General features: G+C 51.6%; 3 protein-coding genes across 7 annotated transcripts in view; 1 reads left to right on the top strand and 2 right to left on the bottom strand.

The window, feature by feature from the left end:
• The window catches only part of LOC129736821 (golgin subfamily A member 2-like), a 49956-nt gene extending 36369 nt beyond the window's left edge, over positions 1 to 13587 (bottom strand). Inside the window, exons 1-10 of the mRNA XM_055721008.1 lie at positions 13447 to 13587; positions 12075 to 12197; positions 11613 to 11693; positions 8273 to 8311; positions 7701 to 7763; positions 7365 to 7458; positions 6603 to 6709; positions 5997 to 6055; positions 5610 to 5751; positions 188 to 226 (exon numbers count right to left, since the gene is read on the bottom strand). Coding sequence (XP_055576983.1) covers positions 188 to 226; positions 5610 to 5751; positions 5997 to 6055; positions 6603 to 6709; positions 7365 to 7458; positions 7701 to 7763; positions 8273 to 8311; positions 11613 to 11693; positions 12075 to 12197; positions 13447 to 13494 — 795 coding nt within the window. The 5' untranslated portion in view covers positions 13495 to 13587. The remainder of the gene's footprint in view (positions 1 to 187; positions 227 to 5609; positions 5752 to 5996; positions 6056 to 6602; positions 6710 to 7364; positions 7459 to 7700; positions 7764 to 8272; positions 8312 to 11612; positions 11694 to 12074; positions 12198 to 13446) is intronic.
• A 2092-nt stretch (positions 13588 to 15679) lies between these two features.
• TRUB2 (TruB pseudouridine synthase family member 2) lies at positions 15680 to 19797 on the bottom strand. 3 transcript variants are annotated; one of them, XM_055721054.1, is made up of 8 exons: positions 19665 to 19796; positions 19471 to 19587; positions 19305 to 19379; positions 18735 to 18796; positions 18377 to 18458; positions 17717 to 17789; positions 17128 to 17264; positions 15680 to 16347 (listed from the first exon to the last, which is right to left on the bottom strand). In XM_055721054.1, exons 1-8 carry the CDS (start codon positions 19756 to 19758, stop codon positions 16058 to 16060), a joined length of 930 nt encoding a protein of 309 aa, XP_055577029.1. In that variant the 5' UTR covers positions 19759 to 19796; the 3' UTR covers positions 15680 to 16057. The 3 variants fall into 3 exon arrangements, with proteins under 3 accessions (XP_055577029.1, XP_055577030.1, XP_055577031.1); XM_055721055.1 differs by lacking the exon at positions 19305 to 19379; XM_055721056.1 differs by lacking the exon at positions 17128 to 17264 and having other exon boundaries at positions 16188 to 16347; positions 19665 to 19797.
• Positions 19788 to 26183, top strand: COQ4 (coenzyme Q4). 3 transcript variants are annotated; one of them, XM_055721067.1, is made up of 7 exons: positions 19788 to 19904; positions 19997 to 20175; positions 20575 to 20671; positions 22310 to 22412; positions 23339 to 23468; positions 24303 to 24396; positions 25021 to 26183. In XM_055721067.1, the coding sequence occupies exons 1-7, from the start codon at positions 19834 to 19836 to the stop codon at positions 25181 to 25183; spliced, it is 837 nt and encodes a 278-aa protein (XP_055577042.1). In that variant the 5' UTR covers positions 19788 to 19833; the 3' UTR covers positions 25184 to 26183. The 3 variants fall into 3 exon arrangements, with proteins under 3 accessions (XP_055577042.1, XP_055577043.1, XP_055577044.1); XM_055721068.1 differs by having other exon boundaries at positions 19801 to 19904; positions 19997 to 20170; XM_055721069.1 differs by having other exon boundaries at positions 19904 to 20170.
• The last annotated feature ends 178 nt before the right edge of the window (positions 26184 to 26361 follow it).

The following is a 26361-nucleotide window of genomic DNA, read 5'->3' as shown; positions in this document are numbered from 1 at the left end:
AATAAGAACGCTATCTGCCAGGCAGGCCTAACGCATGAGTCAAAATATTCAAGCCTACGCTGCAAATGAAACTGAATCTAACACAAGACAAGACCACACATGCCTGTGCCACAGCCCACTACACTCTCTACTGCGCCAAGAAAGAGACACTATTTTTCTGCCTGTCCAAAAACAGGACACACTTTACCTTCTCCAGCTGATCCACTGCCTCCTGGTTCTGCTGTTTCTGTGGAAGAAAATTGATGCACCAGTATCAAGAGAAAAGATTCTCATATATCTGAAACACATTTTCTCTTCAACAAAGTAGGATACATGCCCAATTCATGCAAACAGAATTTCCACTGCCCTTTCTGTAGAGGACTAGGAAGTTCACCTTAGCTATTAAAAATAAGAGATCTGGAGCTGCCTTCACTAACGTACTTTATATGCCAGGCATGTTTTTCATCGCTCAGTAGATTGCCACAGTTGTTCTCCAACACCGCTGCTGAAACCCCTCCACGTCTACATCTGAGCATCTACCACCTTCAGTTAAACTCGCATCCCCACATCTGTGCAACTGATCACAGTAATCCTGGTGTATTAGGATGATTGCCAGAAATGCTGGGTTTTTTTTAAAAACCACCACCAATAAACAAAATAAAAACCCCAAAAAACCCATTCAAAAAAAGACCTCAGACGTTTATTCCACTGAAGAACTGGCCTTAAGTCACGCAGAGCCGCACTTGTGTTGGCAGACTTCTGCAGGAGGTGGTATGAGAGCGCTGAAGCCAGATACAAAGAAAAGGGGTAATTCTGTCCTAGCCCATTTCCATCTTAGCGGTGAAGTATTTGGAGATTTGTTGTCCGTAGGTAATGCACCTTTAGATATGAGGTGAAGGAGACAAAGGTGGCCGCTGCCTACCCAGGCTGCCACACAACTGTGCTGCTGTGTTTGCTATTTGCTTCTTGGCTCCCTGACAGCTTCTTCACAGATGCCTCGTAACTAACTACATAAGCAGGAGGACTTTTTTGCCTTCCCAAAAAACAAGCATTGTCCAAGCTCTTTCTTTACTACTACTACTACTACTACTGCTTCAATGCATTTTGAAAGATGACTACAGACGGAAGAGTGATGAGCGAGAGGTTTTCATTCTAGCAATGCCCATGCACAACATAACCAGCAAAAGCAAAGGCAAGACCACAAATGCAGCAAAGGCCCTACACAGTTGCAGGCAAGCATAAAAGCAGGCACACAAGGAGAATCTTGGGTGGGCAATGCACTATGCCAAGTTCCTCTGCAGCCCAGCTAAGACACAAAAAGAAACAGAATGGAACAAAAATAACCCAAACCCCAAAACCAAACAACAAGGGGGGGTCACGGGGTACACCGGGAAATGCTGAACTTTGCAAAAAGTGTACTTTTACAGAGGAACACAATGGGGAAAAGCATTTCACACAAGAAAGGCTCTTGTCAGACTGAACAAGTCCACTTGGCTGCATTTCTTGCAGCGTTAAAGCTGAAGGCTGAAAAGCTGCAGCGGGAATCCATGCAGGTCACAGGACAAAGCAGTTCACTCATCGTGCCAAGAGAAGCTGAGGATATGATCAGAAACCAGCCCCAGACCCTCTCAGAGACCTACTGCTCCCACTCTGCCGATATCGTTAGATCAGCACCACCACCTTCAGAAACAGGTTTTCACACTGCTGCCAGCACCAGAATTCTGTATTTCAAGGATTCGGACGAGGTGCAGAAATAGCTGTTTTATCAGGATGCTTATCATCCAGGGAAAGCCTGATGAGATCAGCAGAGCACACTTAAATGGAAACGACAAAACTCTGTTTCTTGTTCCTCAGTTGAGCCAATACATTCACCAGCGGCCTTAGACTTTGAGCCCCTTAACAGGTTTTCCGTGCAGCTCATTTTGTTCCCTACAGAGTGCTGTGTAAGCAGCCTTCCTTGTGGCACTAGGAGAGAACCCATAACTTTGCAGACACCCAAAGAGCTTGGAGGAGCAGCAAGCACCATGTCAGACTGGTTGGTTGGGTTGTTTCTTACCAGTTCCTCTATCTGTGTAACGAACTGCTTGTTCGTTAAGATTGCTGGAACCCAGGGCTACTGCCAGCTCCCGGTAACGTGTCTGATGGGCACATGCAGACAGGAGAAAAAGGAAGGAGCCGAAGAGGAGAAGGGGAGGAAAAAAGCAGTACTTAAAAAGGACAGCAAAATAAATCCTATCAAACTGTGATAATCAGATTCTCCAAACAAAACAAAAATCTACCGTTTCAACAAAAGCAGCTGAGACATCAACACATTTTATCCATTCTGCCAAGGCTTCATTTTGACCTAACAGTGACTCAGAAATAAGAACGGACGTTGCACGGAAGCCAGATTATCCCCAGTCCCCAAACTGGAAACACCTCTGATACCTGCCTCCCACTGTTGATCACAACTACCCGATGATAGCACAAGACAACACTAGACAGCAATGAACGAGAACTGTGCATTCAATTAGGTCTCGCTAACACTGCTGAAAGCAGAGTCCCAGTCAGTTACCAACAGTAGCAAATAAGAAAGGCGGGGGGTGGGGTGGTGCGGGGCAAAGATTGAGAACAACCTACTTCCATTTCCTTAATATTTGTGGAAGAAACAGCACTTTCTCCATTCACATATGATGTAGACTACAAGCAAAGCAGTCAAGTCAGCCAGTTTTATTCCCCAAGGCAACAAGTCACTACTACGTAAGAAGTGACAACCCTAATAACACTCCTTATAGCACCTTTCACTCCAAATTACCACACACAGAAAACATACTTTTCCGGGTAAGGACAGATGCAGACTCCCTCTGCCACAAGCTAATGTGAATGATGCAGGTTGATTTCCGATTCTTTTCCACTAAATCAAGAATACACCTTTCCATGAATACATGCTGTTCATTCATCCCACTCAGCTTTTCTTCCTACTGCTGAAAGTTTACGTTCTAAACCAGGATTTTTTTGCTTCTCAATGCTTAAATATCATATTGTTTAGTAGGATGACTGCAGACACCTCTGAGATTGAAGACTGTTTTCTTGAGCTGACTGCTTAAAGCTCCACATCAAATATCAAGAGAATTCATAGGACAAGTGGATCAAAACGAGGCCATCCCCGAGAACATGGAACACTAACATGACCCAACTCTTCAAGTTCACACTCTAGATTAATGGCAAAGGACACACCAAGAAGCGAGCGAGGGCAAAGCCAGATGGTGGCCACTCTGCTCTGAAAAGCGCTACCTTCAGGACGTATCTGGGGAAAACAGAGGTCGCTGGATGCAGATTAAGACAGAAAAGAACAGGTCAGTGACTACCTGAAAACTGGTAGGTTTTTGAGTCAAACTCAAACGCTCCCTGTAAATCTTGGTGAAATGTGCGGCACGCTATGAACCACAAGTTTAGAAGGAGGACATTTACCAACAGGCCAAACTCAGCGTGGCTGGGAGCAGGTGCCAGTGGCCCTCATGGAGCTATGAATCCCATGACTAGAAGGAACTAAACAGAAAAGGGCCAAAAACCTGTTTCTGGGCAGCAATGCAAGTTCTCATCCAGCCTTCGTGGGAGGACGAACAGCATCTGATGACACCGCTACCCACAGTGAACCCGACAACTTCATTTATCTTGTACAGCATCAGAGAGCCATGAAGACCCAGAGCAGTGCTCTAGCGTTTCATGGCAATTTATTTCATCATCCAGCTCTGCTAAGCCATAATTTAAAACCACTACAAAACAAACTAGATAATCGTTTTCAACATTCAACCCCCCAATGTATCACAGCTCTTTGCAATGCCACCTGCAAGGGTTCCCTCCTACTTCAGTCACTTCCTTCTTGGCACTTCACAGGGAACCAGAAATCTCTCTCTTGGCATTCCCCGTCTACCTGCTCAGCACTTTTCTCGTGAATCAAGCAGCAAGAATACGGTAATGGTGAAGACATCTTAGGAAAGCAATAAAGTGGAAGACTGCAGAGGGAAACAAACAGAATTTTTTCCGTTTCTTTTTCGCAGGACAGATACTTGTGCTCTCAAGGAAAAACGTATGTTAGGTGCTCCTAGGAAGGTCAGGAATTCCCTTACTTCTTCCAGCTACAGGTCACCTCACCCTTATTGGTTCAAACACTCCTCAATATGAAACATCAGATGGACAAGAGGAATGCCTTCACCAGTACATGTCAAAAATGTTTCCTTCATTTCTTCTGGTCCCGACATTCTGTTTGCTTAATGCTTCAAGATGCAAAAAACAGTAATGTGCCTTAACCACAAGACCTTCCTTCTTCCTCCACCATCAGTTTTGAAATAAATTTAAAAAAAAAACAACAACTCAATAAACTATTTGAACAGCTGGATTTGTTGGAAACAGAGAGAATTAGGAACAAGACAATTCTCAGGAAATTATGCATCGTGAGGTTCTAATAACATAGCAAAAAAAAGTAATTCTGCTCAGCTTGGCACGCCATGCTTGATCCATTTCCTTTCGCACACGGAGTCCTGTTTTGCTGGGCTTTCTGTGTTTCACAGCCAAGAAAGCTGAAGTGGCTGAGATGGGAAGGGTCTGCCTCGCATGAAGACACCAATGGCAGCAGAAGCTCGTGCCAACAATCAGCTTTTCTGCCCTATTAGCATCAAGTGAGCTTCTGAAAAGCATTTTCCTGACGCAGGATTTGTACAAGACGGCAACTGGAAAAAGAAACCTTTCATGCCATATTGCAATTCACGATCAGTTTTCAAATGATTTCTGAAACCCCAGACACAACAGTCCACATAACAGCCAATCAGATCAAAATGTATCTCTCCGTGCTAAGAAAATGAGAGCGGGGAAAAAACTGGCTCAGAAACTTTGTGCATTTCCAGAGTCTGTATTACACAGCCAGATCAGATGGTATACAAGCTTGTGATTTTAAAAGTTGTCAAACACATCAGGAATTTAAAGCCAATGTCTGGAGCATGTCAGTTGGCACACAATACTTTTCCCAGAAGAGGAGCAGCTGCCTTTATTTCAAGGGTAACTTAAGCCACTGTATGGGGAGGAAGAAAAAAAAACCAAAACCAAAAATAAACAAAAGAGCAGTTTCTTCCCTCACAGGCTCAGGTTCACACAAGCTTGCTCTCTGAACTGCTAACAGCTGGCTTCCTGAATTCCCTTCCTAACTGGCTGCTTCTCTTAACTTTTCCCAGCTGACCTTTGAGTTACCATTGTCCAATTCACCTTCTGCAAGGGTGGGTACAAACACCACCCCTATTCAACTGGCTTCTCAGTGAGACCACGAGACAGCTGCGTAACCAAAATGCCAAACAGATAGAAAGCAGGAAAAGCCATTGTATTGTCACGCCCTGTATGTTCAGTCACCCTCTCATGTTGTAGAACATTCTGTTCGCAGACCAGCGTCACAACAGCTTTCAGTCTACTGCTCCAGCTCCTTCAAACAGACCTTCTGTTCCTCAGAGGCCTCGCTGAAGGCCTTTGACCAAGAGGATGCCTCGATGAGGTTTTGTGCCTTCCTTTCCGAACAAGAGTTAAGCCTTGCCCCCACTCTCAGGAGCAAAGTCTTACAACGGTCAGTGCGATCTACCCTCACAGCCTGGAAGCAGTATGGTCACCTGTTGGATCATCAGTTCAGCCATTTCCAGTTTCTTATGCAAATCCTCCATATACAACTTCTTGGCTGAGATCTCAGAAACCAGGCAGCGAACCTTCTCTGACAGCTCCGAATTCTGCTGCTTTATTTCCTCACTACTTTTGCTGAAACAAACCAAAATTAAAGCAGCATCACTGTATGTACTATGGGTCTGGTCAAGTACATGTCATACATTTACAATCCAGCTATTTGTTACAGTAAGAATCACAGAAACATCACATCCAGTCACTTTAAGTTGAATATCCAGCCTCCCAAGTCACCACCTGTGGTGCATGCCCCTTGTGATGTTTTGTGGCTCTACCGCGAAGAGCAGTGTTACTATGCAGTAACAAGCAGTAAATGGACCTACCTCTGTTTGTACAGCTCCTGTTTCAGGTCTTCTCGCTCCTTCATTAACTCTGCATTACGCTGGAGAAAAAAAGAAATGACTGATTCAGCTGCAGACTTCAGCAAAATACTTCACCTTTAGCAGATCAGCTGAAGTGGAAAGCATCAGAACTTTGGCAAAATCCTCCAGGACAGGTTTGCTTAGAACCTCCTGAATTTGCCAGGAATAAATCTGCTCAGCCTTTTCAAACGCAATGCTACTAACTGGACGTGAGGTCGTTTCTGCAGACTTCTGGGTTAGTATCAATACTAAAGTGTGTGCCTGATGGAGACCCTCCTGAGACAAGGTCTCGGTGGCGCTTCTGTTGCGTGGAGCTGGCAAGACTAATGAAGTAAGGTGCCGGATCTGAAGACAGCAACTGAACCATATGATTAGTGGTCACAGAAACCTGAATGACATTTGCCTTGACCATGGAGAATACAGGGCTTTACAAGGTTAATTAACAATTAACAATGTTACTTTCTGCCTCTTCTCCGAGCAGGGACTACAGACTTCGCATTAGTGGATGGACAAGCAAATAGCCAAAGGCAGAGCTCCTGGCGAAGCATAAGCAGAGGTGACTCTTACCTTCTCTGCCTGTTTTTGCTGCAGAGAGACGGAGGCCAAAGTACGTTCCAGCTCCAATTCCCTCTGGCGAGATGAATGTAAACGAGCAGCAAAGCTCTCGGCTTCTCCTGAACAAGTCAGAACAGAGCGAGTTGAGGCTGGACCACAAAGAACTTTTTGGAACTGGCTGAACAGCACTTTCTACTTTGTCAACAAGCTCTTAAGGCAGCACAGAGCTTTGTAAGTCAGTAGACCTGGTTCCGCCCCTGGCTCTACAGGTGGTTCACTAGCCTCTGGGCAGTAAAGCTCTCTGTAACTACCATCCTCACTTTGAGGGAGATGATGAAACTGCCGCTGCAGAATAGGCAATATGTTGGTTGGGATCTTTCTTTCTAATAGAAGAAGTTGCTCAAACTTGGTGCAGAATGAAGGGCTTGGTAAAACCTACCTTTACACGATAGCTGTGTGGGAGGGAGGGTGGAGAAAAGGGAACTACGTTTTAAAAGGATCAGAAGAAAGTCAGAAAGGAACAGCCTGGGGTAGTCACCGGGGCTGAACAGGGCTGACAAGGCTTTAGCGATGCACAAAAGAACCTCAACTGCCATGGGATCAACATGCTCCCACTTGGGGGCAGCTCTGGCGACAGAGGCAGCGATGGTGCCAAGTATTGCCCACCGAGGAGTCGCCGAGTGCTGTGAGCTGGCTGCCAGCAACTGTCATGCCTCTGACTTGAAATTCACACTTTGACCAACAGCTTGAGCTGGAGTGCTCACAGTCAATTACCTGATTTCTCCCGTGCAGCTCGCTGAGTAGGTGCAAGTGCCGTCTGACACTCAGACTTCTCGGAAACTAGAATTCCAATAGTCTGGATATGAACCTTTGGGAAAGGAAAATCGGCTCAGCACAAAACTTCTTTGCTTGTAATTGCAACATCACTGTTGCCACAAAAGGCTAACCCAGTAAAGGTAAAGAGCTCGTGCAGTTAAGTACAGTCTGGCTGACTCCCAGTTTTCCTGAAGGAACGCGCTCGCGGCTTCCCGAGTAAAGACTACGAATGGTCAGTAATCCAGAGAACAGCAGAAGGCAGGCAGTATGACTGTAATGGAGGCTCTGCCTCACCTGTAGCTGTTCCCTCAGCGCTGCTTGCTCTTCAGAAAATTTCTCTTCCAGCTCCATCTTTTCCTGTATAAACAAATGATGTCTATTTAGCACAAAAATGTAGATAGGTAACCCTTGTTTTGTGTCAAACTAAAAAAGCAGTGATACATTGGTAGTACTTCCAGCATCGAAACGACAGCAGTATTTTTGAAGACATACTTCAGCCTTGCCTTATTTGAACGACTTCATTATTCATCCATCCTAGAACGGCAGTAACAGCACAGCACAATCACTGCTAGCATAAATACGATAGCGTTTAGGAGCAAGCTACTGGCAAGGACTTGTATTCTCCTGCCTCCACCGCACTCCTCTAATACAGGAGTATTTAAACGTTCGCTTTTGTCAAAATAAGAACGCTATCTGCCAGGCAGGCCTAACGCATGAGTCAAAATATTCAAGCCTACGCTGCAAATGAAACTGAATCTAACACAAGACAAGACCACACATGCCTGTGCCACAGCCCACTACACTCTCTACTGCGCCAAGAAAGAGATACTATTTTTCTGCCTGTCCAAAAACAGGACACACTTTACCTTCTCCAGCTGATCCACTGCCTCCTGGTTCTGCTGTTTCTGTGGAAGAAAATTGATGCACCAGTATCAAGAGAAAAGATTCTCATACATCTGAAACACATTGTCACTTCAACAAAGTAGGATACATGCCCAATTCATGCAAACAGAATTTCCAGTCCTTTCTGTAGAGGACTAGGATGTTCACCTTAGCTATTAAAAATAAGAGATCTGGAGCTGCCTTCACTAACGTACTTTATATGCCAGGCATGTTTTTCATCGCTCAGTAGATTGCCACAGTTGTTCTCCAACACCGCTGCTGAAACCCCTCCATGTCTACATCTGAGCATCTACCACCTTCAGTTAAACTCGCATCCCCACATCTGTGCAACTGATCACAGTAATCCTGGTGTATTGGGATGATTGCCAGCAATGCTGGGTTTTTTTTAAAAACCACCACCAATAAACAAAATAAAAACCCCAAAAAACCCATTCAAAAAAAGACCTCAGACGTTTATTCCACTGAAGAACTGGCCTTAAGTCACACAGAGCCGCACTTGTGTTGGCAGACTTCTGCAGGAGGTGGTATGAGAGCACTGAAGCCAGATACAAAGAAAAGGGGTAATTCTGTCCTAGCCCATTTCCATCTTAGCGGTGAAGTATTTGGAGATTTGTTGTCCGTAGGTAATGCACCTTTAGATATGAGGTGAAGGAGACAAAGGTGGCCGCTGCCTACCCAGGCTGCCACACAACTGTGCTGCTGTGTTTGCTATTTGCTTCTTGGCTCCCTGACAGCTTCTTCACAGATGCCTCGTAACTAACTACATAAGCAGGAGGACTTTTTTGCCTTCCCAAAAAACAAGCATTGTCCAAGCTCTTTCTTTACTACTACTACTACTACTGCTTCAATGCATTTTGAAAGATGACTACAGACGGAAGAGTGATGAGCGAGAGGTTTTCATTCTAGCAATGCCCATGCACAACATAACCAGCAAAAGCAAAGGCAAGACCACAAATGCAGCAAAGGCCCTACACAGTTGCAGGCAAGCATAAAAGCAGGCACACAAGGAGAATCTTGGGTGGGCAATGCACTATGCCAAGTTCCTCTGCAGCCCAGCTAAAACACAAAAAGAAACAGAATGGAACAAAAATAACCCAAACCCCAAAACAAAACAACAAGGGGGGTCACAGGGTACACCGGGAAATGCTGAACTTAGCAAACATCAGATGGACGAGAGGAATGCCTTCACCAGTACATGTCAAAAATGTTTCCTTCATTTCTTCTGGTCCCGACATTCTGTTTGCTTAATGCTTCAAGATGCAAAAAACAGTAATGTGCCTTAACCACAAGACCTTCCTTCTTCCTCCACCATCAGTTTTGAAATAAATTTAAAAAAAAAACAACAACTCAATAAACTATTTGAACAGCTGGATTTGTTGGAAACAGTGAGAATTAGGAACAAGACACTTCTCGGGAAATTATGCATCGTGAGGTTCTAATAACATAGCAAAAAAAAGTAATTCTGCTCAGCTTGGCACGCCATGCTTGATCCATTTGCTTTCGCACACGGAGTCCTGTTTTGCTGGGCTTTCTGTGTTTCACAGCCAAGAAAGCTGAAGTGGCCGAGATGGGAAGGGTCTACCTCGCATGAAGACACCAATGGCAGCAGAAGCTCGTGCCAACAATCAGCTTTTCTGCCCTATTAGCATCAAGTGAGCTTCTGAACAGCATTTTCCTGACACAGGATTTGTACAAGACGGCAACTGGAAAAAGAAACCTTTCATGCCATATTGCAATTTACGATCAGTTTTCAAATGATTTCTGAAACCCCAGACACAACAGTCCACATAACAGCCAATCAGATCAAAATGTATCTCTCCGTGCTAAGAAAACGAGAGCGGGGAGAAAACTGGGAAAACAAGAAGGAACAGAATTCTCCTTTTTCAGAACAGGACTAAAAGTGCAGACCCAGGTAGGCCTTCACCGCAAGACCAAATGCCAGCTCAGCAACAGCACTGGACCACCCATCTTCACCTCACCCTCCAGTGTGAAACCAGCCTCTTTCTCTGTGGTCTAACTTAAACTGAGCTTACGAGCATTCACTGAAAATAATCCCCGTGACACGAGCAAAACTCCAGTCGAAATACATGCTTTCTGATGCTAGGCAGGCACACCCAGCACCCTCAGAGCTAACGGTATGTCACGTCACTCGGGTTCTACCGGTACGCAACCTACACGTACAAGCTCCAGCTGGAGGGACTTTCAGCTTTTCACCCTGTCTGCTGGACAGAACGGCTGCTGTATTATCACACAAAAAAAGGAGAAAAGGAATACAAAGGCAAACCAGAGTGAACTCCATTCCGTCTTGCAGGTTTCACTGCATCTAACTGGTACCCCTGGTGATTACTATAGTTACGCTTATTGATAAAAGACGCACGGATATGTAGTAAATAGGAGTTACTTTACGACAACTGAACTGAAACAATGGTAGGAAAATAAGCTACCAAAATGATGCAAGTGGAACGAAAATCAGAGCTTTGCTACAGCAACAGTGGAAGACAATTCTGGGCTACCAAATGTGACTTCCCTGAGCTTCTATCACAATTTGGTCAAGCCTTACATTTAAATAAACTGCCTGAAAAGAATTTTTTTTAAAAGGCTGGGGTTTTATGTTTGTGCCTGAACACGTTTCTATTGCTTATTGGCATAGTTCCCGCCCTTTCCTCTTCAGAAGCCTGGCAACATGAAGACGCTAAAGCCTGTAAACGCTTGACTCAAAGGATCTGACTTCCTGCCCAAACCTATTTAAACCCAGTACTGGAACTTGCCAGACTGTACATCCCCTGCGCAAGTTTCATCGCCTGCTGTAAAACGGGTTGGCAGGAATAACTAGACAGCTTCCTCAGGGCAGCTGCTTGCCTGGAGATCAGCAGAGTCATGCCCTTCCGAAACAAGGCCCTAGGAAATACAGCAACGACACGCACAGCGGGAGAAATACAGACTAAGAAAACACTGCCTCTCCCTACTGCAGTTGTCCTCAGCAGCTCAGTTAGTTTATCGCCTCACCCCACACTCCTCCTTTTCCTCAAAGCTCAGCTGTCTCGAGGAAGAGGTTTTGACAAGGTTCACTTTTTCACACGTTCAGTTCGACACAACCCAGAAGGGCGCAAGCACTTTACGAGCAATGGAAACGCATGCTAACAACTAGCTCCATGTTAATAAGAACAGCAACAGAACTCAAGCAACTGACAGCGGGTATGTCAGGACAAGGCTCCACCCAAGAAATCGAGGTCAGTGTAAACAGAACCTGAAGCATGCAGTAGGGAGAGCGAGTCACTGCGAGGGACACGAGCACTGCCTCACCTTCCCCCTGTCCAATGAGGGTATGGCTACCCCATTGGAGCGCTTCAGGTCCGACACCGGCACCTTCAGAATGTTCTGAATCTGAAGGAGGTGAAAGAAAAGGGGGAACGGCTCAGAAAAGGACAGAGAGAAAGTGTCGATCAAAGGGAGCCAAAGAAACCGGCATCCTCCGGCTGGCCAGGAGCACGCAGCTCAAAGCAGCAGCTCTGGGCACACCCAGGGCTGCGTGACAGCACCGCATGATCCCACACGGCTTTGGCACGTACCCTGAGCTCTAGTGTGCACCTTCCAGCAGCGGTAGCTGCTAACTATTGTGGCACGCTTCGCGTGCTGGCGATACAGGCAGCTGCGCCAGTCATCTATTACACCCGCATAACCATTTCCCGGCTCTAGTCACGTTGTTCAGAAAACCAGAGAACAAGGAGGTAGCAAATGAGCTGGGACAAAGACCGAGGCACTCACATTCTCTGGAGGCTGCTGGTCATCGCCCGTGGGTGTCTCGGGCCGACAGTCATCTTTAGTTTTGCGTTTTTTCTTAGTTCCTGCAGCTGCTCCAGGGCTATTTTTCTGCTGATACTCCTTCAGCTGTGAAAAATAATAATAATAATCTGTAATCCAAACAGAATATGCCTTCTGTGAGAACGACGTCAACCCCCCAGCCCCAACTCCACTGGGCAAAAAGACCAAGCGTAAGGACAAGAGAAATGCTCTTCAATGAGTTTGTCACCCGGGGGGAAGAAAAATAAAAATCAAAACACGTCCAAAAAAAAGGCTAAAGTAAGATCTAATGTGACGAGTTTACGACAAGAGGCTCAGAGCTGCAAACGTTCCACTTCTGCATACAGCTAAGAGTTTTTGGGAAACGACTTGATACTCCATCCTGCAACTAAAAGGAGATGAAAAGAAGTATCTTGGGGTGGGGTTTTTTTAGCGTTATAACTAAGAGCATTGAGGAAAAATGAATAAAGGGCAATTAAATCTGAACATTAAGTGAAACATCAACACCTGACAGTAAGATCTCCCACTCTGTGAAAGACTTTGAGAAGGAAAAGTACAACCCTTACAGACAAATGCCATGTTAATACAAGCAGCGTAGTCACTGTGAACTAAGGGCAGAAGCAACCTACAACGGATTTTTCAATCACACCCACTTCACCCCGGAAAAGCTAGTCTGATAAGCCATTCGCTTGATTTCGGCTAGGTCTTCCGAGCCGAATCGTTCGTGCTCCAGCAGGGTGAAGCCCCCAGCCAAGCAAGCCCCAGGCAGTTCGGTCAACTGCCCCTTTCCCCAGCCCGCAGCCCGGGCCGCGCCTCGGCCTCCAGGTGGGGAAAGAAGGACCCATTATTGGCAGAATTCCAAAATGGAAGCCCGAACCGCTCCGGGACACTTTCCCCTACCTAGGACTTTTACATGTGTCGGCCGGGGAGAAAATCAAGGTGGGGAAATCAGTAAAATGAGACCAAAAAACCCCCAAAAAGGGTGTGGGGGAGGCCAGGGGCAGGGGAAACCGCCAAACCGAACCCCGCAGACCCACGGCCTCAGCGGCCCAGGCCCGGCCTTCTCCCAGCCGCCTCCCCCGGGCCACGGGCGGCCGCCAGCCAGGAAGCTCGGCCCCAGCGCCGGACACCGGGGGCTACCGGCAGCGCCTCCACAGCACGGCCCGCAGCGAGCGGTACGGCAGCGACCGGGCCGGGCCCGCGCCCCTCGGGTAAGGCCAGCTCGGCTCGACTCGGCCCGGCGTCCTCGCTCCACTCCACGCGGCGACCGCGCAACACGGTACCGCCGGCCCGGCCCGGCCTGGCCTGGCCTAACCCGGACCCCGCCGCCCCTCACCTTCTTCTTGGCCGCCGCCAGCCTGCTCTGCCTGCTGCTGTCCGCCATATCCGCCCCGCGCCAGAGCCACGTCAGCTTCGTCTACTAGAGGAGGGAGCAGCAGCCAGGGCCCGCCCAGCCTGCGCTGCCGCCCTGGAGGCCCGGCCCATCGCTCCGCCCGCTCCGGCAGGGCGCCGGGCTGTGGCTCATGGCCGGGCTCTACCGGCCGGGGCTCGTGGCCGGGCCCGGAAGCTCAGCTTTTTCTGCAGTGACTTCAGGAGCAGGTGCCACCTTGCAGTGCCTGCTCCCCATGTTGGAGCCCGCACCGCCCGCTGCTTGGGAGACACCTGACTGGCCTGTCACCACCCGCGGCAGCCGCCAGGTCCCACCCAGCCTGCGCTACCGTCCTGATGGCCTGGCCCATCGCCGAGCCCCAACGGGCCCTGCTGCAATGGAGAGACGGAACGCAGCTTGATGCAAGCAAATGGCAATTTATTGTACAGAAACACGAGGTTATATATACTTTCAGAAGCTGCGCGTTTTAAACAGATTGCTTCTTGAAGCTGCGCATTTTAAACAGTTTGGTTCTTTAAACTAAGCATTGCATACTAGGCAATCCCCGATAGGGTGGTTAACTACCATCAATTCACAGCAAGGTGTTACCTTTCCTTGGCGCCATCCTTGGGGCCATCCATCCCCCACTCCCCTATGCTCTCTCAGCATGACTCATCATGTTAATTTTTGTGTCTATTCACACTCCTTGTCCTCCCAGGGTTCATGGCCTACAAGCTCCAGCACGTTCCCCTCAGCTAACTGATTGCCACGCATGGTCCTAATTTCCCACCCGCTCCTGCATCTCTCCCTTCCTGTGATTAGAAATTCTTCTTGGTCTCAGGCTTTTAGATTGCAGTGCTGCAGGTACTTTCTTCCAGTCCCTTACCTGCTGACGGAGATCTGTAATCACAGCAGACAGGTCCATGCTCTTCTTCTTGTAACTCTGAAGCTGGTCCTGATGTTCTGCTAGCTTTGTCTCCGTGATCTTTAGGATCTCAGACAGCTTTTACAGTTCAAGGTCACTCTTGTCCTTTACTACTTTGTTGTAGCAACTCCTCCAGGACTCCAGAGTAGACAGCGCCTCTGCAACAGGGCCCGGTCCATTGCCGTGCCCCACCACATTGCCAGACTGCGGCTCATTGCCGGGCTGCAGCTAGTCACTGGGCTGCGGCTCGTCACCGTGCTGTGGCACATCGCCATGTCCCGCCTCATCGCCGGGCTGCGGCTCATCGCCAGGCTGCAGCATGTCACCGGGCTACAGCTCATGGCCGGGCTGCAGCTCGTCACCGGGCTGAACCGGCTGCGGCTCGTTGCGCCCCGCCAGGCTCAGCCCATCGCCAGGCTCCGGCACATCGCCAGGCTGAAAAGGCTCTGACACATCGCCGGGCTGCGGCTCATTGCATGGATGAACCGGCTCCGGCACATCGCCAGGCTGAACTGGCTATGGCACATCACTGGGCTGAACCCGCTCTGGCTCATCGCCAGGCTGAACTGGCTGCGGCTCGTCGCGTCCCGCCAGGCCCAGCTCATCACCAGACTCCAGCAAATCGCCTGGCTCTGACACATTGCCATGCTGAAAAGGCTCTGGCACATAGCCGGGCTGAACCGGTCCAACACATCGCTGGGCTGTGGCACATCGCCGGGCTGCAGCTCATATCTGGGCTGCAGCTTGTCGCTGGACTGCGGCACGTCGCCGTGCCTCACCTCATCACCGAGCTGCGACTCATCGCCGGGCTGAACCATCTGCAGCTCATAGCGCCCCGCCACACTCAGCCAATCGCCGTGCTCTGGCATATTGCTGGCCTCCAGCACATCGCCGGGCTGAACCGGTTGCAGCACGTTGCCGGGCTGCAGCCCATCTCTGTGCCCCGTCGGGCCAGGCAGCTCTGCTTTTTCCGCAGTGACTTGAGGAGCAGGTGCCACCTTGCAGTGCCTGCACCCTGTTTCGAGAGCCGGCACTGCCCGCTGCTTGGGTGACACCTGACTGGCCCATCATGCCCCACCTAAACGTCACCTGGAGCTTCACAGGAGAAAGTTTCTCTTTCCTCCTCACACACGCCTACTCTGGTTATAACCGTTTCCTTGTATTGCTTTGTGTAAGCTGTTATCTCCTGCACATCCCCTTTTCAGTCTGATTTTGAACTCTTCGCGCGCCTGAAAGCAGGGCTAATGGAGCGAAAATACTCTAGGACAACAGAGGGAAAATAAAATCCATATAGTGGATGGGTTATGCTGCCAGTTGCAAGGAACAAACAAATCCATGCAACCAAGGGAATACAGCTCTCTAAGACGCTGTCTAGTTCCTGCTGCTAAACAATTTGGGGATGGGTTTTTCTATCCCTTAGCAACCACATGTTCCCAAAGTCAAGAGGAATTTTGGCACAGCCAGCTCCTGTTAATGAACCGTTTGCGGTGCTTTAGAAAAAATTATACAGCTTGTCACTGAAAAAAATGCCTCTCTGATTAAAGTCATCTCAAGGAAAGGGTGGAAGTGAACTGCAATTAACCTCTTTCCTTCTGCTGTACACCATGCTGTCAGCATGAGCTGTGTTCTTGTGCTGCAGAGATTGCCACACGCTCAGCTGTCTGCAGCGTGGGCCATGTCCACGTCCAACTTATGAAGATGACTTTTACTTTGATGGCCTAGTGTTTTCTCTAACTCTGTTGTCACTTTAAGCTGACAGTTCCAAATCGCATTCTGTATACTCTGCAGGTTCCACTGGCTCCTCAGGAGAGCATCATCCAGCGTGAAAACACCGTCGCGTATTCTTCGCACTTGCGTGCACACGGCACATGATTTCAGCTCCAGACCAATCTCATGAACTATTCTTCGGAGGTACTGCTGAGTCTCATGCAAACAGTGCATTTCTAGAAGGACAGAGAGATTGTTTCAGAGGAAGCGAAGTGTTGACACAAACTCAGACCTTGTCTGTAAATCCAGACATCACTTACAGTTACACTGAAGGAACTGGTTTGGTAGAAGAGACTATTTAAGATACAGCATGGGTGGATTATGATTTTCTGGAGTACTGCAGGGTGCCCTAGCCCCTCCCAGAGTCACTGTTTTAGAAAACAAACCCATAGATACAGGAGAGTGGTGTAGGAATTTAGGTATTCAAAGCGAATAAGAAAAGGGACCTTTTTAATAAGATATATTTTATGAGGAGTGGGAGACTGGCTGCAGGAAAGCAAAACACACATCAAGAAAAGAACAAATCACCCAACACTGAAGTGTATTACACTGAAACATTAGGATAAGGAAGACACTTGCCCCACAGGTATTCGTTATGCAAATTTTCTTGCCTCAGTCTTGGATCTGGAACTGGCAGGGAAAAACCTATGAGCTAGGTGCACAGCTGGCTTGATGTACTATATAGCAGCTTCAGCACTGTGAGGGTTCCAGATCTTGCCCTACCAAAAAAAAAAATCCTTCCGCTGCACTGAAAAGTTCATCTAACGAGGAGATGCTTTCGTGACTTTGGAAACTACACATCACTACATTTCCTGCAGGGGCTACCAGTTATGAGCTCATACAAAGCTCCCACCAACTCTTTTTGCATTAAATCACAAATAAGAAACTGATGTTTACTGACTGACTTGCCGTACCATATGCCCAGACTTCCCTGGTACATTTTGTACCAGTCCTACCTAGCTGAAATTCTGGAGGTGCGAACTGGAGGCATCGGACTGCTGTGATTATCGGGGGGCTTTTTCCCATGGGGCGAATCAAGCCTTTGATAGCCAGCTCATATGCCTCTTGTGTTTTCATATCAATGTGAGAATGCCTGGAAAAAGAAAAAAGGGAGCAGCGCACACATTTAGTTCTTCTCTCCAATGGGATTCAAAACATCTCTGCCCCCAATAAAGCAAAGTTGTGATTTTTATTCTTAAAACTGCATATGTGTTGAGTATTTGCGTACATCTTAATGGTCTGCGTACTGTCAGTAGAGTAGCACTGTTTGGGAGGCAGGTACTTGGTCACGTCTACAAGACTTTTTTGTAGACCCTAATGTAGCTAATAGGTCCTAAAATAGCTGGGTATTTCAGGACACAAGAAGGACACTTAACAGCACCGTCTCACCAGATTACAGAGCACTGAGTAGCTTCTCCCTATGCTGGTCTACCACTCTCAGCTCTAAAGACCTCAATTACAGCAAACAAAATAGTCTAATTTGTTGTAAAGACCAGCACATGGCAGGCAGAGCAAGTCAGCTGCACTTCCCCACTGGGTACCTACATCACCAGGGCCTTGTGATTTGTTCCTTGAATGACGGCAAGAATCCGTTCCAGCTTCTCCCTTGTGATATGATCTGCAAATATTGAGGTAGAAACAGTCTCAATTATCCATCCTGAAAGCAGAAAGAGACAGCAGCCCGAAGCGTGCCGCCAGGACATGCCGGTCCCTTTGGCAGTCACACCCCAACAGGCTGATGAGAAGCGCCAACAGGCGGCTTGAGCAGAGTCGCTTCTCCCGGCTGTACCATGGCAATGCACCGAACAGCACAGCACTGGGCTACAAAGGGAAGGATTATTTCACTTAATTGCTTCCAAGATGTTGGCTCCGGTTTCTCTTATCGGGTGTTTGCAGAGTTTCGTTGAATGAAAGCTTCTAACTGCTACCTCTAAGGAGCAATCTGGGCCCCACCCATTCGGCAGCAACCGCAGTGGTCAGAACTCACACAGGCTTTGTGTGTGCCTGGTGGTTCTATTCAGAGCAGGTGGGCTACAACATCAGGATTGCACATGGTGTAAAAATAACAACTAGAAAGCATGTAGTGTGCCGTTTATCATTGCGCAGCTTACCTGGTTCAGCACTTCACAGTTGGCATGCTGTTTCTTTGGTGTTCTGGTTTTGGGGTTTTAAAAAAAAACAAAACACATCGATTCAGTTTCTTACCAAACGTTGTCTTCTCTACTAGCTTCCCTGTGTCTGAGAAGTCATCAGTGGCTTTACCAAACAGCCCATCAACAGTGTAAACCTTGAAGGAGAGCAAAGGGTGCAATTTATCACAGAAATACACCAAGCGATTGCACAGCAGTATTCTGCCACGCAGCTGTGAGGAGGTGTGGGCCACGACAGCGCTGCACAGGACAGCGGCGGCCTCCACTCGCATGGCCGCGTGCTGGCGTGAAGGGTGACATTCCGGATCCTGGCAAGCTCTCAAGAAGATTGTGGATGACCATCATGGGGCCATGCCGGGGCGATGGGGCAGGAACCTGTGTGTGACTGCGCTCAAGTATCCCGGGGCACCTACCCTGGTGAGGTGGCAGTTGTACCAGTCGGTGAGCAGCCTGTTCCCGTGGCCCAGGCCCAGAACTGGAACAAACAAGACAGGAACCCGTTACTCAGCCACGTGGAAAGGTCCTGGCACGCAGTTACCCACACTGCACGCTCCTCCCGTTCACCCTGGCCAGGGCCTGGTCTCATCGGGAGCCACATCTGGGCAGGGCAGGGGGACCCCCGAGACCCCCAGGGGGCTGCCTGTCATTCCAGCCCATGGGTTCCCCCAGGACTTTCCCGTGGGGCCTTGCAGGGCGAGCGCTTCGCGGTGCCCACCCTGGCGGTGGGCCTACTGGGCAGACCACCGGCCATTGGGGGCACCGCACCAGCCATCGGGGAGCAGCACCGGCCATCGGGGGGGCACAGCACCAGCCATCGGGGAGCAGTACCGGCCATCGCGGGCGCGCAGCAGAGCCGCGTCTGCCGGGGTCGGGGGGATCTCCGGCCCGGCCCGCGCCTCCTTGGATCGTTTCTTCGGTGTTCCGGCACGGGTGCCCCTGCCCGGCCCCCCCGCACCCCCTGCCCGGCCGCCCCCCGCACCCACCGAGGACTCCCGAGGCCTTCGCGTCCAGCCGGTGGCCCGCGCCGATCCTCAGCCGCCCGAGCCGCGGCCCTCGCACTGCAACAGACACAGCGCCGGGGCCGGTCCGCTCGCCCGCCGCGGGGGCTCCCCCCGCCGGTCCCGGCCCCGGCCCCGGCGCGGCCCTTACCGAGGGGGTGGTCGGCCAGCAGCGGCACCCTGGCGGCCACCAGCCCCGGGGCCCCGGCGGGCGCCGGCAGGAAGCGCACGTGGTGCCGCGGGGGGCGGCCCGGCGCCGCGTTCAGCTCTGCAAGAGAACGGGGGCGGTCAGCGGGAGGCGGCAGCCCCGGGGGGGTCCCGCCGCCGGCCCCCGCCCGCGCTCACCGCGCAGCAGCCGCGTCTCCAGCGCATCACGGACGCGGCCCCACGCCACTCCCGGCGGCTTGTAGACGGCGAAGAGCCCGCTAGGCCCCGCCATGGCGGCCCCGCTGCGCCCCGCCCCGCCCCGCCGCGCGCTTCCGGGGCAGTCGCCAGTGCCCGAGCGAGGAGGGCCATGCTGCCGTTGCGGCTGCTGCGGCGGGCGGGGGCCTCGCTGCTCCGGGCGGGTCCCTCTTCCCCAGGCAAGTGCCGCCTTCGCGGGCAGCCCCAGGGGGGCCCGGGCCGTGGGCACTGGGGCCCGCTGGGCCGGTGCCTGAGCCCCTGCTCCCCGCAGGCAGCGCCTGGCTGAGCCGCAGCGAGCCGCGGGCCCGGGATGGACGCGGCAGGGAGGAGGAGGAGGAGGAGGAGGAAGGGTACTACCGGCTGTACCCCGGGCACATCCCCACCAGCCCGCTGCAGAAGGCGCTGCTGGCCGCTGGCTCGGCGCTCGTGGCCCTCGCCGACCCCTACAGGCACGGTGAGCCGGGCGGGCCCCATGTCTCCTGCTGTCGGGTGCGACCCTCGGTAACGGGGCCAGTGCGGGGCTGAGATCTGGCGCGGGCAGGGGCCTGCGGGAGAGAGGCCGTGGGGACCCCCCGGCAAAGCCCAGCGGCTCCCGACCCATCGTGCCACCCAGGCCCCTCTGCTTGTCCCCAGGGCCTCGTGCCCACTCCTGCATCCCGGGCCCGGACGGCGGCACTGGGGCAGAGCAGCTCCGAGGCTGAAGATCCCTGGGGTCCATGGGCTCCCTGCCTTGCCGTGGGCTCCCTGCCTGCTCCCAGCCGAAGGCTTTCTGCCCTGCTCCCTCGCCTGCCAACCGAGGGCAGCCGGGTGCAGCCAAAACCGCCCTGGTGTCACTCTCTGGTCTCTCTTTCAGACATGGTGGCAGTCCTTGGGGAGACCACAGGCTGCTTTGCCCTGCCCAAACTGCGAGACAAGATGAAACAGCACCCTGAAGGTTACCGCATCCTCCAGTGCGTCCCTCTGCATCCCCCGCCGCGTGGGTGGGGGGGAGACACGAGGGCAAGCACATTCCTTGGGCCCCATGAAGGGAGATCCCTGCCTTCCCAGCTTGAAAGCAGCACAGGCATTTTGTTAACTCTGACCCTCCAGATTGTTCATTTTACTGTATTTTTAATGATCCCAAGAGGCCAGCAGGCGCTGGGCCCAGCCTGCTGTGGGTGCTACTGTCTGTCTGTTATGCTTCGCTGCTGGAACTGGCAGGTGCCAGCTCAAGGCAATGCAGCAGCAAGCGCAGGGAGAAATCCACGGACATGGATGCTGAGCAGCAATGAAAACCCACCATGTCCATGGATTTCTCCCTTGCACCTGCTTCTGCATCTCCTTGTGTCGGAGTCTTCGTCTCCACTGGTCTGCCTCTTCCTTCCTCACATCCGTATTTTCTTTCCTGGCACCTGTGGCATCTCCCCCAGCTGTGAAATGAGGCCTCCTCTTGTCTTCCTTGTTAAGACTTGATCACTTTTGCTCCTGGGTCTGCAGGGACTTGTCAAGCACAGCAAGGCTGAGGACCGGGAGGGATTTCATGAGTCTCTTTTTAACCAAGATCTTACTGCTAGTTTGCTTGCCTTTTCCCTGCCTCTTGTTATGTATCACTCCTGCCACTTGTGTATCAATTGAGTTACACCATGAAGGGCCTGGCGAAAAGCCACCTTTTGCCATGTGTTTGTGCAGAGCAACCTGATCCTGGCTCCAGATGCTGACCCAGCAAAGCACGCGGAGCACCAGGATGGGGCTGAGGCCCAGAGGAGCTGCCTGGGGAGAGGGGGACGCCCCGCCTGCTCCCTGCCTCATGGTATTGCAAGGATTTGCAGGGGTCGATTTGTGCACACAAATCCTTTTTTTTTTTTTTTTTTATCCCCCAAGCTGCTGAGGCCCCTTTGACACCAAATACACAAGGAAACATCAGCAGCCAGGGTGAAACTGCTGCTTGTCCTGCTTATCTCCCTGGCATCTCCGCACCAAGAGCTGAGCAGCTCCTGGATCCACTGCAGGGCTTTTATCATGGGAAAAATTTATCCTGTGCATGGAAATAAAAGGGCTTTTGTTTAGTTCCAGGGCTGTGGGGCACCTGTTTGCCAACAACCCAGGGAGGAGACCTTGCCATGCATGGCAGCCACGTGGCTGGCAATGAAAGCCTGAGCAGGAGAGAAATTAAACCTGTATTCAGAACAAATTCCCTCCACTTTTTAGGGTTGTTCCTTTGAAGCTCTGGCTGCTTTGCAGGGACACTAAAGAGCTCTGCTCCCCCGGGGCCGGCTGTTCCTGGGGGCTGTGCCTGGCTAGCAGCCCACACAGCAACAGCATTTTGGTGCAGAGGACACTGGTTCCAACCAGAGTTGCTGCAGGGGTGTGAGGTGAGAACTTTTTTGTTGCCAAGGCTTCAGGTAGATTCTTGAAGCAATTTGTGTCACAGCCTCAGCAACAGAAACAAGGATGGTGCTATCTCTGCAGCAAGCAGGCAGGATCCCGGCAAGGAGAGTGCCCAGGAAGGGCAGGGGCAGGGGGTAGGGTGTTTCCAGGAGCTCCTTTTGCCCAGGACCCCCTGCTGAGGGTGTCACTGGGAGACTCGCTGACCTGTGTTTTGCTTTCAGGGAACGGCCTCGCATCCGTCTCTCCACCCTGAACATGGCCAAGCTGCGGGGGCTGCCGGATGGCTCACTGGGCCGAGAATACGTCCGCTTCTTGGAGGACAACGTGAGTGTGGGGCTTTGTAGGGTGCACACAGCTGTAGCTGACCCCTGTGCCAGGAGCACGGACGCACTTCAGAGGGAGATCAGAGCCGTGGAGAACCCTCCAGGAATGAGAGGGAATCAGGGAGATGGGATGAGATGCTGGGTTTTGGGTGATGCTGGATTTGTCACCAGTGCTGTGAAGTCCCTGGGTTTTGTCTGTGTAAATGACACTGACACCCATCACTGAGGGCTACGAGTTGCGCTGATGGAGGGGACCTCGTGTTGCTGTGCGTTAAAGAACGAGGCCAGAAACGTTGTTTAGTTTAACCCCAGCCGGCAGCTCAGCCCCACACAGCTGCTCACTCACCCCCCCCCAGTGGGATGGGGGAGAGAGTTGGAAGGGTAGAAGTAAGAAAACTCATGGGCTGAGATAAGAACAATTTAATAATTGAAATAAAATAATAAGAATTGTAATTGTAATGAAAAGGAGAATAACAAAAAAAGAGAGAAATAAACCTAAGGAAAAAAAAGTGATGCAAATGAAAAATAATTGCTTGCCACCAACTGACCAATGCTCAGCCTATTCCCGAGGAGCAGCCCCCCAGCCAGCTTTCCCCCTAGTTTATATGCTGAGCATTGCGTGATGTGGTCTGGAATATCCCTTTGGTTGGTCGGGGTCAGTTGTCCCAGCTGTGTCCCCTCCTAGTTTCTGGTGCCCCCCAGCCTCCCTGCTGGCCAGGCAGCATCAGGAGCTGCAAAGACCTTGGCTTAGCATAAGCACTGCATAGCGACGACTAAAACACCAGTGAGTTATCAATGTTATTCTCATCCTAAACCCAAAACGCAGTACTATACCAGCTATTAGGAAGAAAATTACTCTATCCCAGCCAAAACCAGGACAAACTTGAGGTGTGGAAAGGGCTGAATTGAACCTCTTTGGATTTGTAGAAGGTTTCTCCAGACACTCGGATGCCGTCCAAGTTTGTTGATGATGAAGAGCTGGCGTACGTGATCCAGCGGTACCGGGAAATCCATGACATGATGCACACGCTCCTGGGCATGCCAACCAACATCCTAGGTGATCAGTAGCGCGGTCAGAGGGCTGCGCTCCCCAACCCCACTGGCAGTGTTCAGCTGCCTCTTCCAGGAATGGAGCAGGCTGGGCTGGTTGGCCTCCTCAATCCACAGCCGAGGTTGCTGGGGGGGTGTTGCATCACCACTGTCCTGCATCACTGGCTCTGTGGTGACTGAGAGGCCACGGGATGTCACCTTTCCCCTGCTGGGAGATACTCTGCCTGAGCCCTGGGTGCAGGCAGTGGGTGGGTGGGTGGGTGTTTGCTGCCTGGCAGGGAGGGCGGGATGTTTCGCAAGCTCCCAGCGAAGGCAGGAGCAGGGGGTTCCTGGCTGTTCCTGATCTGTGTGACTCCGTGTCCTTTGCCCTCGTTTTGCGTCTGACTCAACAGGAAGTCACAGGTCGAGCCTTGCTGGTGAGCCTGTGGGAACCGGCGTGCCAGTTCCCTTCACAGGCTTTGCTGAGCCCTGGCAGTGTCTGTTAAAGGTCTGCCCGGTGCCGCGAGACAGGAGAGCTTCGGGGGGGGTCAGGCTTCTGCAACTGCACTGCCAAAGGTCCGCAGGGAGCCAGCCTGCCTAAGAGGTGCTTCCCGAGCCCACCAGGCACCGACTGTGGGGTGCTGCTCCCCCGGGGGCCCTGTGACGTCTCTCCTGGGTGGGTGGTGCACAACAAGGCTCATCTGAGGCCACCGCCAGCCTTAGGAAGCATTCCTAAGCGCTGCCATGGAGGCGGAGGGGCGGGTGCACAGCCACCCTCAGGAAGGGGCCGGGGGTGCAGCCTGCATTGCGGGACCACTGCCCCGGGCACCCTGCCCACTCACAGCCTCCCTGCTCCCCCCAGGCGAGGTCGTGGTGAAGTGGTTCGAAGCTGTGCAAACAGGGCTGCCCATGTGTGTCCTGGGAGCGGTGTTTGGCCCCATCCATCTTGACGCACGGTAGGTGCCAGCCGGTGAGGAGGGAGTCTCTGCTCTGGGGACACGCCAGCCTGGGTGATGCTTTCTGGTGTCCTCTGGGGACAGAGAGGGGACGCTGGTAGTTTGCAGGGGGGAGTCAGTCAGGGGTCCCTCGTGTGAACATGCTGCTCTGTCCCCACGACCCAGGGAAGCAGTGACAGCAGGAGGCAGGGCTTTGCCTGGACCCTGAAGCAGAACCTGTTGCTTCATGTGCTTCTGGCACTGCATCTCCTGTGCCAGGCAGGAGGAGCAATGCCTGGGCTTGACTGCCCTTGGCTAGGCACATGTGGAGGGCCAGCAGGATCCTCACCACACTGATGGGCATTCCCTGCCCTGGCACATCTGTTTTGGTGGCCCAGCACAGTCTGGGGACTGCAGAACCTGAGTTCTGGTCTTGGGTTTGCTGCTGACTGTAACCTTCCTGACACACCATCCTCTTCTGTGCCTCAGTTTCCCATGTGAGTTAAGGAGGAGGGATGCTAGAAGGGCAGAGGGTACAACGTACATGTGTTTGGTGTCCACCTGCAGTGGGGACTTGGAGAAGGAAATCAAAAACAAAACATGGAAATCAAAACTGTCACCTCCTATCTATATTGTTTGTTCCAGAAAGCTGCAGGTCCTGGCCACTGACCTGGTTCCCTGGGCAGTTCGGAGTGGGCTCAATGCCACCTGTATCCTGAACGTCTACTATGAGCAGCGCTGGGAGCAGTCCGTGGATTCTCTGCGGGAGGAGATCGGCATCTTCCCTCCCCCAGCCGTTCAAGTGTGACAGCTCCAGTACTGGCAGGGGACAGGGGATCCCCGTTGGCAGGCAGCAGCTGTCCCCTGCCGTGCTCCATCTCCTCCTGCCCAGGAGCATAGCGTGGCTCTGCTGCCAGCCGCCACCGACCTGAGGGCTCCGTTTGCTCCTACTGAGAGCTGGCACCCTCCTGCTGGTAGAGGCCAAGTTGCACCTTGCTGTGCCATGAGAAAACATGACCCTGCTGTTTGTGATTCAGTGGAGGAGTGGCAAGGCCCGCTGTGCCTTTGCCAACTGGGTCTGGCTTCTCGGGTCCCCTGGCAGCAGCGTTTCAGTACTGATGCTCCGAAATGCTGGGAGCAAACTGCCATCTTGGCCTTCTGCAGCTCAAGGGCTGTGTAGGTACATCCCTGTTCCCACCCTCCCTGGGAAGATCGAGGCTTAAAGTCTTGCGGCTGCCCTGGACTGGAGCTAAACCAGTGATTTACAGAGCAGCCCACAAGCCAGTGTGATGTATCTGACAGTGAAATCCCATCTTGTACTGGTGCCTAACTGGTGTCCTGATGGGTCATATGGGATATGCCTCACGCCTTGGAGACTAGGCAGTGTGTGACTGCATGCCCACAGGAGCAGGAGGGAAATACCTTTGGCTGTTACCCCTGCTGGATGGGCTGTTCCAGAGCCAATCCCAGTTTGCTGTGTCTCCCTGCAGTCCCTTCCCATCAAAAAACGCTGAAATCCATGTGATTGTGCTGGGTTTTCAATAGGAATTGTCCCCTCCTTGGGCAACAAAATGATGCGATCAGGAATAAGAGGCTGAATCCTGAAAGTGCAGAAACAGCGGCTGGCTGCGCTGTGTCTGGGAGCTGATTGCTGTCTGGGTTAATTAAACAGGGCTCCAGACTGCCAGCAGCTGGAGAGCAGAGCTGTCGGATGCGAGGGCAGAGCGCCACAAGGCTGAGGGCTCTTTTTACGTGTGGCATTGCTGTTGAAGTTCCTTCTTGCTTAATAAAATCCATGGTGGAGCTTGTGGCTGGTTACCCCCCCTCCTTCCACCTCATCTGCCCCTCTGAGGGCGCGATCTGATGTGAAACTTCACCCCTTTTTGGCTCCCAGGGGTCTGCTGTGCTTTGTCTGCAGTGTGCGATGATGGCTGGGGACTGGGCCACAAAATGGGCTGCAGAGCCACATCTTTCCAGGTGGGATTT

This window comes from Falco cherrug, chromosome 9 (genome assembly GCF_023634085.1).
Source record: "Falco cherrug isolate bFalChe1 chromosome 9, bFalChe1.pri, whole genome shotgun sequence".
In the NCBI taxonomy this organism is placed as follows: domain Eukaryota; kingdom Metazoa; phylum Chordata; class Aves; order Falconiformes; family Falconidae; genus Falco; species Falco cherrug.
Note: the sequence above shows the minus strand (reverse complement) of the source record. Positions and strands in the feature narration are given on the sequence as shown.

Coding starts and splice junctions, on each gene's coding strand:
- TRUB2 (XM_055721054.1), bottom strand. CDS start 19,758: ATGGCGGGGCCTAGCGGGCTCTTCGCCGTCTACAAGCCGCCGGGAGTG. Junction 18,459..18,734: donor ACAACTGCCACCTCACCAGG/GTAGGTGCCCCG, acceptor CTCTCCTTCAAG/GTTTACACTGTTGATGGGCT. Junction 17,790..18,376: donor AGTAGAGAAGACAACGTTTG/GTAAGAAACTGA, acceptor CAATATTTGCAG/ATCATATCACAAGGGAGAAG.
- COQ4 (XM_055721067.1), top strand. CDS start 19,834: ATGCTGCCGTTGCGGCTGCTGCGGCGGGCGGGGGCCTCGCTGCTCCGG. Junction 19,905..19,996: donor GGTCCCTCTTCCCCAGGCAA/GTGCCGCCTTCG, acceptor CCCCGCAGGCAG/CGCCTGGCTGAGCCGCAGCG. Junction 20,672..22,309: donor GAAGGTTACCGCATCCTCCA/GTGCGTCCCTCT, acceptor TTTTGCTTTCAG/GGAACGGCCTCGCATCCGTC.